The sequence below is a fragment of the Metarhizium brunneum genome, chromosome 4 (genome assembly GCF_013426205.1).
Source record: "Metarhizium brunneum chromosome 4, complete sequence".
In the NCBI taxonomy this organism is placed as follows: domain Eukaryota; kingdom Fungi; phylum Ascomycota; class Sordariomycetes; order Hypocreales; family Clavicipitaceae; genus Metarhizium; species Metarhizium brunneum.
In genome coordinates, this window is record NC_089425.1 from 3,479,950 (window position 1) to 3,492,094 (window position 12,145).

At 52.9% G+C, this 12,145-nt stretch overlaps 3 protein-coding genes across 3 annotated transcripts; 2 read left to right on the plus strand and 1 right to left on the minus strand.

Moving 5' to 3' along the window:
- Positions 1 to 1,043: 1,043 nt before the first annotated feature.
- G6M90_00g077370 (uncharacterized protein) lies at positions 1,044 to 2,551 on the plus strand (the record flags this gene model as incomplete). Its single annotated transcript, XM_014689879.1, has 2 exons — positions 1,044 to 1,108; positions 1,168 to 2,551. The coding sequence occupies 2 exons, from the start codon at positions 1,044 to 1,046 to the stop codon at positions 2,549 to 2,551; spliced, it is 1,449 nt and encodes a 482-aa protein (XP_014545365.1).
- A 164-nt stretch (positions 2,552 to 2,715) lies between these two features.
- On the minus strand, positions 2,716 to 4,585 carry G6M90_00g077380 (uncharacterized protein; the record flags this gene model as incomplete). The annotated part of the gene is made up of 4 exons (XM_014689878.1): positions 2,716 to 3,721; positions 3,795 to 3,988; positions 4,055 to 4,165; positions 4,232 to 4,585. 4 exons carry the CDS (start codon positions 4,583 to 4,585, stop codon positions 2,716 to 2,718), a joined length of 1,665 nt encoding a protein of 554 aa, XP_014545364.1.
- Positions 4,586 to 8,117: 3,532 nt separating this feature from the next.
- Positions 8,118 to 10,903, plus strand: plb1 (Lysophospholipase 1; the record flags this gene model as incomplete). Its single annotated transcript, XM_014689877.1, has 4 exons — positions 8,118 to 8,484; positions 8,931 to 9,482; positions 9,547 to 9,696; positions 9,765 to 10,903. 4 exons carry the CDS (start codon positions 8,118 to 8,120, stop codon positions 10,901 to 10,903), a joined length of 2,208 nt encoding a protein of 735 aa, XP_014545363.1.
- Positions 10,904 to 12,145: the final 1,242 nt, after the last annotated feature.

Genomic DNA, 12,145 nt, shown 5'->3' on the forward strand with positions numbered 1-12,145 from the left:
TAGGGCAGGGGGGAGGTTTGATGTATATGAAGCAAAGATTTGCTACTTCCCTATCCGCGTCTTAGAGACAGTCGTGTATTCAAATTCTCAAACGCGCTCGCCCAGCTTTGTCGTTTCGTCTAGGTGCTTACGGAGTACTGTCGGAAGCATTCGGGAACAGGGCCAGATATGTACGGTGCAAGTCATCGTATCGGATGGCTTGTTCCGCTCTGTTTTTTGCTCCACAGTGTATTTGCAGGGAGTACTATCCCATTGAGTGTGCGAAGGTGCAGGTTATGTAGCGCGCCCACTTTCCTGCGATACATTCCGATACTTTTATTATTAGATTTAATCATAGTATAATAATATATCTTTATGTATATTTAAAGATACCTAGTACTTATATTCCTATATTCTTTATTAAGAAAAATAAGTATCTTTTAATATTTAGCTTCTTATTGGCCCCCATCCCGGTCCGCCACAAAAGCTGCACCTTCACGCACTCAATGGCATGAGGCATACCCTCGGCGCAGTTGACGAAATTCATGAAGCCTTGGTGGCTCTCCTATCATGAGCAGGGGAGAATGTAATATCCGAACAACAGCTTCGTGGAATGCTACAGACGTAGCACTAATCAGGAGAGTTCCCAACATGGGTAAACAGTAAAAGTAATCCTTGGAATTGTTTGCTCAAATATTATTTGAAAACTGGCGAATTTGGAAAGACGGATAGCTTGATCGCGGAGCATTGCGCAGTAATACTAACGGACACAGGCGTACGGGAACAGAGGTAGAAGCAAGTGATGGCATCTACTCGCATTACGCAGACATCTTGCCGATGACCAGCCTTTCGTTGCGCGGGGGGAACCTGACTGCGCCGTGGCGTATTTCGTGTTCAATGCTTACGGAGTCATCTCGCAACTTCATGGTCGACTACAAGCCATAAGCATTTCACACAATGGCCCTCTCGACATCGTCTTGTGCTCATGTATCACCAGAAAAACCACATAGTTACCGTACACCAACTTCGCCGCCAAGCATACCGACAGAGGGGACGAACTCTCAATGGCACATCAAGCTACGCAACATCCATCAAGCTCACAATGGATCATCCGGAAACTAGCAGACATGTACATCCTTTCCCCTTTCCCCAAGGTATATAAATCACCAGACTCTAATCTCTTCCCAGAGAGCTATATCACACGGCAACCCATCTCCTAGGCCAATACGTCGGCACAGTCCTCGGCGTGACATACATCATCCCCTCCCCCCAGCCCCAAGCAAGATTCGAGGCAGCCATCGCACAAACAATCCTACAACACCCCATTCTGCAAGTCGCCATCACCGGAGAAGACTCGCCAGACCCTTCATTCGTGCAGTTGTCATCAGTCAATCTCCGCCATCACATTACGTGGAGGCGCCCTCTGGCCTCGAGCAAGGAACAACTCCTGCAAGAGCAACTAGACACAAAGTTCACGCAGCTAGATACCACCCCAGGATGGCGAATCGTCATCCTAGCCCAGCAGGAAGACACTCTCGACGTCCTGTTCGCCTGGAACCACGCCATATGCGACGGAATCAGCGGCAAAGCCTTCCACGAATCGCTCCTGGCTCACCTCAACTCCGCGACCCCCAGCCTCGCAGACTTCCACGACGGCACGCTGAATCTCCCACCCATCCGCGCCTTTCCACCGCCCGCCACGAGCGCCAAATTCCCCCTCGGCCCGCGCTTCCTCATCACCGCCCTCTGGGACGAGTACAAGCCCCCGGCGTTTGCGCATCCCGCTCGCTGGGCACCGGTCCGCCCCTCCCCTTACAAGACGGCCCTCCGAAGCGTCACGCTCGCCGCCGGCCCCCTCCAAGGCGTCTTGTCGGCGTGCAGGAACCACGGGACCACGCTGACGGGGCTATTGCACGCCCTTGCGCTGGTGTCCTTGGCGACGTGTGTCCCGCCGCGGGAGGCAGCTGGGTTCCGGTCCGAGACGGCCCTGGACATGCGGCGCTTCGTTCGGGGCGCGGGCGCTGCTCTCGCCATGGGGAACCTGTGTTCGTCTACGCACCACTGCTTTGGTGGGAGGGCGACATCGCGCCTGCGGGAACGTATTAAGCGCGCGGGGGGTAGTTCTGGCCGGAGGAAGGCGATGCTGGCGGAGGCGGTGTGGACTGTGGCGCGGCAAGTCCGCCGAGAGATACAGACGGCGCTGGACAAGGGCACGAGGGATAATATTCTGGGGTTGATGAGGTTTGTCAAAGATTGGAGGCGGCAGATGGCGACGTACGTCGGCAAGCCCCGTATGATCGGGTGGGCTGTGACCAATCTGGGTGTTTTGGACGGGGAACCGGTTCGGGACGAAGAGAGAACATGTGCCGGAGAACGCTGGCGGGTTGGGGAAGCTAGATTCAGCTTGAGTGCGCAGGCGTCCGGGGCGGCGATCAGCATCTCTGTTATTTCGGTCAAGGGGGCGTCGTTGTGCATGGATGTTAGTTGGCAGGATGGACTGGTTGATGCACTCATCGTGGAGAAACTAGTCACTGATCTTGGGGAGTGGTTGGAATATCTGGCTACGGTGTGAATATGTCTTATTGGACATTGGGTATTGAATAATAAAATACTACACGTCGCTTGAATGGAAAACATGCACGCTGACCCAATTCGTGCTCCAAGACTTTTTGTCCATATACTCCGTTTTTTTTTTCTTTTTTTTAAAAAGATGGCCCTTGCACCATGATGGAATGCTCAGTTTGATACTCGGAGGTAATATGTGCCATTTTCTTCCCGAACGTATCTTATCGTCGCCGACTTGGGAAATAACTTGGCGATTTCCCTCTCGTTGGCCATGACGGCTCGGTAGCTCAAATCATACATGGTAGACCGCAAGAGCGCAGCCTCGCCGAAGTGGCTATGATCTCGGACCATGACCCGGTTTGACAGGGCTATAGAGATGAGAGCGAACAGCAGCTGCAGGCCCATGATTAAACCCAGAATAAGGTGCACATAGGCCCAATTGTTGATATCGAGCGTGATGCCCTGGACAGGCAGGCGCCCCGTCGCCTTGATGTTAGTGTTGGCTTGGGTGGTGGTCCATATGACACCGGACGCGAAAATGCTCGTGATGACCCCCATGAGGACCGTGTCGCCGCCGGCGGGAGACCCGTATAGCGATTCGGCAGGGTAGCTTTGAAACTGGATGTGGTTGGAGAGATTTGTGCCCATGGATGCTCCGTAACCTTGCAGAGCAATTGCTGCGGGGGCCATTAGCTTGATGTTATCCCCGAGTTGATGCACCCCGAGGACAGCATTGACAACTGGGCCTACAGAAATATTGCATTTGTAGAACCAAGGGTTGGTGTTGGATGCTTCAAAGGCAGAGACAACACTCCATCCGACATGCTGGTCATTTGCTGGATCGACAACAAAGGTCGTTTGGTCAGGGCCATTCTTTGTAGGCAATGTAAACGATGTCGTGTTTACGTCGGCAATGGTTATATTGTCAAAGTCGCCATTTCCTCCTCGCGTAACTCTGAAAGCTTGGCATTTCGAGGTAGTTGATATCGAGCGATTGGTCGCTGCCATGAAGTAGTATGATAAATTTTCTGGTGTTGATTCATAAAACGTAGAGTAGCATGCCGTCGTGTTGTCGCATGCGATGGCGATAGTATCCGGGTTATACAGCGTGCCGGGCGTTGGTGGACTGAACTGAACAGGATAGTTGACGCCGCTCGCCAGGGCAGACATTCCGTAACTATTGACCCAGGGCTATATTAGTGGCCGTTGCATTATTACAAAAGGTTGCGCGGTTGGTGAATCCTACGCACTTGTTTGCTGTGAATCGGAGCGCATTCAGAGCCTGCAATTGTGACGGTGTCTGCTGCTGCTGGGACAAGACCCTATTTGTCTGAATGCTGGTCAAGTCGGGGATAGACACGATGCCGTTGACCATGGGCACAATCTTATCGGCGCCATTCACATTGTATGTCAAACCCAGACATGCGAGTCCAATTTGCGCGGCCTCGCAACCCAAGTTAGCATGAGTTTCATTGATCAATGCATGCCAAGTTCCTTCTAGGTGGCTTACCACATTGATGAGTACCCAAACGACGACATAAAAGCGAAGAGTGTATCGTTCAGAGAGGTGCAATAACCGAACCATACGGCTGATATTCTCGCCCTGTAGAATGAGGTCAACCTAGGTAACGTTAGATATACTTTTCTCCCGACAGGCAGTCATAGTAAGGTTTGTTAGGGTCCCGACCTCTCGTGGTCTCCATTCGTTTAAGCTCAACACCCACCATCGCAAGGTGGCCACCATGTGTTTCAGCGAACTGGCCAAGTTCAAACTCAGAAGGATAGACAAGCCAACAATAAGCGCGTTGAAGTCCTTTTTCCTGTTTTTAGGCATGGTCATATTGGTCGAATACCGCCATAGCACAGCATATATGGCCGCGCAGAGAACCAGTGTCATGAGCCATCGAGACAAGCAAGCGCCTAGCAATCCCCGTAGCTGCCGGCCTTTATGGAGTCGCTCATACGTGAGGCTGTTGACTCGAGATGACAAACGATAAGACTTGGTAGTCGTATCTGAGGACTTCTCCTTGAGTGAACCCATGTTGACGTTGCATTACAGAGCCCACGGCAATAATGAAGAGACCATGGCAATGGCAATGGAAGCGGTGGTGCCTGCACTACAACGCCATGCGCCTGGCTACCTGGTAGGTACGGAGTATGTAGAGAGAGTATGTCTCTGTTGGGCGCGCCGTAGGGGGCCATTGAGGTTTATGAGTGGACATTGGGTCCATCATCAGCCCTATGGCCTGCCGGCCCACCTACCCAGATGGCATCCCAGTGCCAACAGGTTCCCTTTTTCGTTCCGCCAAAGCATGTGTCAAATTGATCTCCGTACCGTGTCCGTGCTTGATGGTTCCGTGGGGTCCGTTGGTGCCACCTTAAGTGATCGACATCGGATTGCTTCAAGCTCCACCGGGCTTGAGAAACTTTTCGTTGGCGGCCGCGGTGTGAATCACTCGTACCTACAGCCATGATCGTGTGGTGGCACCTGGCGCTGCGAGTTGCAGCTATTCATCCATGATTCAGCTGACCGCAGCCGACTGTGACGGGAAGGGAAGCTGGTGCCTGTCTATTCGTCTTGATATCTCTCACTAAAGTCCAATGTTTCAAGGTATTGATGCTGCCAGAGCCGGGTTTCTGACTGCTTCAGCAGCATTTGATGTGTGTGTCCAACAGACGGGTGCAAGCCAGTTATGGCGCAAAGCATAAATTCACCCGTTGCCGCCCACAACGGCCGCCCGGCTCATGATCGAAGAAGTCCCGCAATCTCCCTAGGGAAAACCGTTGGTTGCAACTTCTATTGGCGTATCGCGACGCAAACAGACCCTGCGGTGCGACTCTGTCTAGCGGACAGCACAGCCTCAAGCTGTGTGTTGATGGTTGTAGTTAGTGCCTGATGGCATCCTCGATCTGGCCCCTAGGCGGTCTGACTGCGCATTGGGATATAGTAGCGTAAAGGCACTCGCAGGGCTCGACAACGAGTACCTCGCCTTGTCCACCTTGGCCATCTCGGAGCAATAGCTGCCGCGTTTCTCGAGTTTTAGTAAGAGCAGCGGCCGATGCTGTTCAAAGTGTAAGCAGCATTGTTCGCCTAGCGGTGTATATTCCAACAGTTTGTTGCCAAGCGCTAGGGCCTGCTTTATGGGTTCATGAGAGAGCGATGAGTTTTCCTGGCGCTTCCTGTAGCTATCCCCATGATGCCGCGAAGCCTCCAAATATGCAGCTCCCTCCGCAAAGGTCCTGGAAGAACCCCCGAACGGCCGCATAATCAAAGTATTGGTACTTATTTTCTAGCGCGCTCATTGTTGAAAATAGCTGCATCGATCAGAAGGAACTGCCTATTGGGCCCAAGACTTGACAGGTACCTAACGTTACCAGGAGAGAGGGATGGTGTTTGGTGGATTTGGCGGCGACATACGCACACAAATGACCCAACATGTCGGCTGAGGCCAAAAAGGGCAATCAGGTCCGTGGCACAGAATATTGAGCACGCCCAGGAGTAATGTTGACAGGTCATCTCAATGTTGGGTGAGTATGTCATTGGTCAATGCCAGAGTCTCGCCGGGGTCAAGCGGCTGCGAGAGAAAATCATCCAAATTTCGAGTATTCATGTCGGGTATTACCCGAAGCTAACGCCGTACGCCTTCCACTTTGCGGGTAGCTACTTCCTCCACGTTTGACAATGTGGTGCGCAGTCAAATTCACATGGAAGACGCGATCAAATACCTTCAACTCAGATCGTCACGGGACCAAGATGTGAAATGCCTTACTATGAATCGCCGCACTATCATCACATAGTACACTTGGATCGTCTCGCAGGCTACCTCGCCCGGGTGGTCATCTCCTTTCAACCTCATGGAGTGACCTTGCGTCTTCATGGTATCTTACTCAAGTTGTCGACGTGAGGCGTGTCAAAATAGAATATTCGCCAACGCATTCAGGGCCAGCCGCCATAAAAGGGGCCTCTTTTCTGTGGCTCTGCATCCCGTCGACTCGAAGAAGATACCACATTCTGTCTTGCCCTACGAGAAACCATCCAATACCTTGACTATCACTTCGTTTTAATCCAATTTTAAGGACATATTTCAAATCCTCGCCGTTGGCATTTCCTTTAATCTAGGCCATTGCATTCTTCTGCGAACCACGAATATTTAATCCCAGTTCGCCTTGTGTGGCTAAACTTTGCCCTGCTGAGATTCAACCAACGGACATCCAAAGTCAAAGTCGAAGTTCCAAGGACACGCTGACAACGGCGCCAATTTGATACCCGAGCGGATTATCAGGGTACTTATTACTTGCAGATACTTAAAACTATTTGGATAGCAACTCACTTTTGGGCTGTCAAGTTCAATGTTCCCTTTGCCATTCCTTTGCCTTTTTCTACATCTAGATGTGGTACTGCTCCTGAATAGGTATAAGCGGACCGTTGTGGCAGGCTTGCTGTATGATTCTGAGAATACGGAATAGCTGCTCATTCAGTGCGCTTGGGAATTCAACACCATGGCCTTCCGATGTCAAGATGCTTGGCAGCGGAGTAGGCAAGGCCTGACCTACTGCCTCTAGCGGGATTTTTACGCAAATTCTGCGGTTCAGATCATAATGATATAGGTCATATTATGCAGATATTCACGCTACAAGGGTCAAAGGCTCCAGCGGCTCAGCGCTTCCTCAACTGGTCGTTGACGCAAAAACAGGTTGCCTACCCCCCTGGCCTTACAGGTTTCCTTGAGTCCAGCAATATTTAACAACATAAAACCTTTGCTGCAAGCGACGTGTCGTTAGGGGCTGAAAACGACGGATTCACATCTCTGGTCACCCCAGACTTGTCGGAGCCGTCTATTGGTTATGTTCTCCAGCAGATCGGCCAGGCAGTCTGATACATAATTGCATGCTCTTCTTCTAGGAATACATTGAAAGCCACGAATTCAAGTACCGCATTTCTATATTCGCCCGTGGCCGTTTACAATTTCTGGTTCATAGTCTTCAAAGGTCTTGTCTGGTACCTGAAGCTACCCTGCGCTTGAAGTGGTCCAAAAAGACATGGTTAGGCATCGAATTCGCCACTCAATCCAACATATAAGGCCAGCTGAAGCCCGAATGTGAGGATAAGAAATCAATAGTGTGGTAAAATCGAGACAGGCTTCGAATTCTATCAAATGGGCGTAGTAATCTTAACGCCTTTTCACCGTGTCCAAACTCAATTATCCGAGACGTCACGGGGACCAATTCGCAAATCCAATAACAAGAAAAATACCACAATACTCTTAACGGCAAGGTTATGCCTCGCTACCAGTCAAGGTCGCCAACGATGGTGGCGCAACAACGCTTAAAAAGAGGCGTTCGAGAACCCTATCCGGTGAGGCACCTTGCGCCAGTCCAACAGTCTAGACCGAGCCGCACAGGCCAGACCATATCGTACCCTCAAACCATCAAGCCTTTGTACGCTGGGTCCCCGCAAACAAAGAGAGTCAAGGTTATTTACCGGTGCCCTCCCATCGTTGGCGTCATCGTTGAACCATCACCTCAAATCACTAGAACAAGAACAAGACAAAGAGAAAACAGATACATTCAGGATGGCCGCTCGAGAGCTCATAGTCACCTTCCTCAACCACACGAACGAAGAGCTCTCTCTTGTACCAGGATCCGTACGTCTCGACCATGGTGAATGGATGACAGGCACGCCAGAGTCGGAGCCGCCCCGCGAGATCAGGGCTGGAGAGAGCGGCATGTGGCGTTGCAAGTCGCGCCATGTGGGCTCGGGGATGGTTGGAGCTGTTGACTACTGCATCTGTGGGTATGGCGAGAAAGATAAGATTTCAGTGTCTTGGGATCTTCGATTTGTTACTCCAAACAAGTTTGAGCACAAGGTTGAGTCGGATGAATTTGCCATTCGGGTGCTGGGTGGGAACGGGTGGCCAGCCGTTGCTGTATTTGTGCTTGGTGAGTGAGACACGAGTTGCGCCAAACGAAGCATACGAAAGTCTAACGGAAACCAGAGCCGGCGCAAAAGTAAAGCTTTTCAATACTCTTGGTAGCGGTCGAAGATGGCGGCTGGAAGATTCGGATGTGGCATTCACGGGCTAATGGCTATTTGGGTTACAAGCCCATGGTTGTAACTCTGTCTGTAGTAAACTGGGTTAGGTTGTCACTCGGGAGAAGAATATATGGCGCCGAGGCCGCTGAATCATTTCGTGCAAGGGTGAGGGTGTAGCTACCAGACACTACTACTATTCTTCTGGCACATCAACATCACCGCGTTGGGTGTGAATAAGTCCTCATGTTAGCTTCGACTTCCATCACTTTGCTGACGGTTTGGCTGTCATCACTTCAACGTATGCCGATACAAAAGTATAGGTGACGGCCTCATGTCAACTAACAACTTATAGCAGCCGTATGCGCCGGTTTCGAGCACCGAGCTGTCCCAAACGCCCCGGATGGCTACGCCCCAGCCTCGGTGTCTTGCCCATCACCGCGACCGACGATCCGGGCTGCTACCGGCCTTTCGGCCAATGAAACAACATGGCTCAACCTCCGTGACAACAACACCATTCCGGCATTGAAAAGTCTTCTCACTCGCTTCAATATCAGCGGTCTAGATACCAATGAGTACATCGACAATATTGTCAAGGACATTGACGGTGGGAACCGGAGTGCCGTACTGCCCCGAATAGGTGTGGCCGTGTCCGGAGGCGGGTACCGGGCTCTGATGAATGGCGCAGGAGCACTTTCAGCGTTTGACAATCGAACGTCCAATTCGACGGGGAAGGGCCAGTTGGGCGGCCTGCTGCAGGCGACGACATATCTAAGCGGGCTTTCTGGGGGGAGCTGGCTCGTTGGGAGTCTGTTTGTGCAGAACTTTACCACTGTGGACTCGATCGTCTTGTCGACGAGTGGATTTCTGAGCACGCTTTGGCAGTTTGACAATTCGATTCTGGAAGGTATGATTCTTGGACACCGCGTTGTGTTTTGTGAAGCGTACGTGCTAATATGCCGGCAATCCAGGCCCGGCGGGTTTGCGTGTTGGACAATACTACAACGAGCTGTATCAGACGGTACAGGATAAAGTCGATGCCGGCTTCAACACGACCATTACCGACTATTGGGGACGAGCGTTGTCCTACCAACTCGTAAACTCAACAGACGGAGGGCCAGGTATGGAGATTCCTTGTTTTCCAAGTCTTGGTGTAGGAGCAAGAGCTGATGCGAGTCTTCACCCCTAGCGTACACGTTCTCATCCATTGCCAACGACACCGAGTTTGCGGCTGCCAACTCACCCATGCCCATCATCATTGCACTCGAGCGAGCCCCAGGGCAGCTTCAAGTGCCCCCCAACGCGACGGTTTTCGAATTCAACCCCTGGGAGATGGGATCCTACGACCCCGAGGCGGCGGCGTTTGCGCCGTTGAAATACGTCGGGTCAGACTTCAACGGCGGCACGGTCGGCCGGACGGCCAAGTGCTTTGCGGGCGTAGACAACGCGGGCTTCGTCATGGGCACGTCGTCTTCGCTGTTCAACCAGGCGTTTCTACAGATTGGCAGAGCGTCGGGCGTCCCAGACGTGCTGGTGCGCGCGCTGAACCGGACGCTAGGCAACATTGGCGAGGAGAATCGAGACATTGCGAGCTGGCCGAACCCGTTTTACAAGTTCGACGGCGGCAGCAACATCAACGCCAACGCCAGCCTCCTCACGCTCGTCGACGGCGGCGAAGCCCTGGAGAACATCCCCCTCCACCCGCTGACGCTGAAGGCGCGCCAGGTGGATGTCATCTTTGCCGTGGACGGCTCGGCCGACACGCAGACGTCGTGGCCAAACGGGACGAGTCTCGTGGCGACGTACGAGCGCTCGACGAGCGGCGAGGAGACGAACAACACGGCGTTCCCCGTGGTGCCCGACGTCAACACGTTTGTGAACCTGGGCCTGAACAGCCGGCCGACCTTTTTCGGGTGCGGCAACGCGTCGGCCGGCCCGCTGATTGTGTACGTGCCCAACACGCCGTACACGTTCTTCTCCAACGTGTCGACGTTTGACCTGTCCTACAACGACTCGGACCGGAACCAGATCATCGAGAACGGATACAACGTGGCGACGGCGGGCAACGGCAGCGTGGACGGCAGCTGGGCGACGTGTGTGGGCTGCGCGGTGCTGGCACGCAGCCTGGAACGCACGGGGACCGCGATGCCGGCGGCGTGTGCGGACTGCTTCTCGAAGCACTGCTGGAATGGAACGACCAACTCGACGACGCCGTCGACGTTTGAGCCGCAGAAGGTGATTGCGAGCTCTGGCGGGTCGACGCGGGGGCCGTGGGTGCCGGGCCTCGTGGTGTGGTCGTGCGGGCTGGCGGCGGCGCTTGCCGTGTGAGCTTGAGGGTTCAATGTCCAATGTCCAATGTTGGATGCCGGCACATGGTTTCTGGTGAGGCCAGTTTTGGGTGTTTGAACGGACCGGCATGGCATCATGGCATCTTGGCATCATGGCTCCTGGTTTCAATGTTGGGGTGGGGCCTGGCCCTTTGTGTTGGGACCCACGGCACCGGAAGAGCCAATCAAGTCGTCTGGCTGTGTTTAAGTTTCAATGTTCCCTTTTGACCCAAAGCTCTTTACGGAGTATGCTAAGCTGTCAGCGGGCCATTATGACCAGGATCATGGACGTGGCCGTAGGCGCGGCATCCTTGGATATATATAGCCTGCCCCCTAAATTACATGTTCTTCATGCGCGACCTGTACGGAGTACTCCGTGCTATTTGTGATTTGTATATTTTGGGGTATAAAAGAGACTTGAACCTATTTAAAAATTCCAGTCGACCATAACAAACCCTACGTACTTGAAGGGTTTACTCCTTAATTTTAAGAGCTTTTTCAATTCGTTATTAGCCCCCCTACCTGGCGTCGCTGTGGCTTTTGGTGCTGCTGCTGGTCATTTGTGATCAAACTCGGCGTGTGCGGACGTCACGAAGCCTCATGACTCTGGTCATATATTCGACGCCGTCACGGCCAGGGTCGACCAGGCCTTGACTCGGCGCGTGTACGGTCCAACCAGTGGGCGCTGCGGGTTTGGTCGTGAGGGTAGGGTCGGGTCTGAATTGTAATTGATTCCATACGGCGTACGGAGTACTAGCACGGAGCAGTTCATTCCCGGTGGCATACGAAGTACATGGCAACAGTCTACCAGCTTTTGGCCACGGATGAGAGCTACCGACACGGGCATGGCCAGCGCACGATTCAATGCCGGACCCTGTCAGCCACAGTCACAGTCACAGTCACAGACAGTCTTAGTTATACTATACGGGCCGTCTTCCTGTCCCACCATGCCGCTCCTGCTCGAGTGGAGTGTGTCCGCCAAACAAGAGGCCATTTCGAGTCAAGATGCGCCATGCATGCATGACCCAGCACCAGCCAGGGTCGTGTAGGGCCCGTCCTCCCACCGGAAGCAGGGCAGCAAGTCAATAACAGAGGACGGAGTATAGACTACGGAGTACAGGTCGCGCGTGAGATTGGGGTCTGACGGATCGAATAGACGAAGCAAGACGTCGCACAAAGACATGTCGCTACCACAGGCCCTCGGGCGAATCTGACTCTCTTCTCTCTCTCTCTCTCTCCTCCT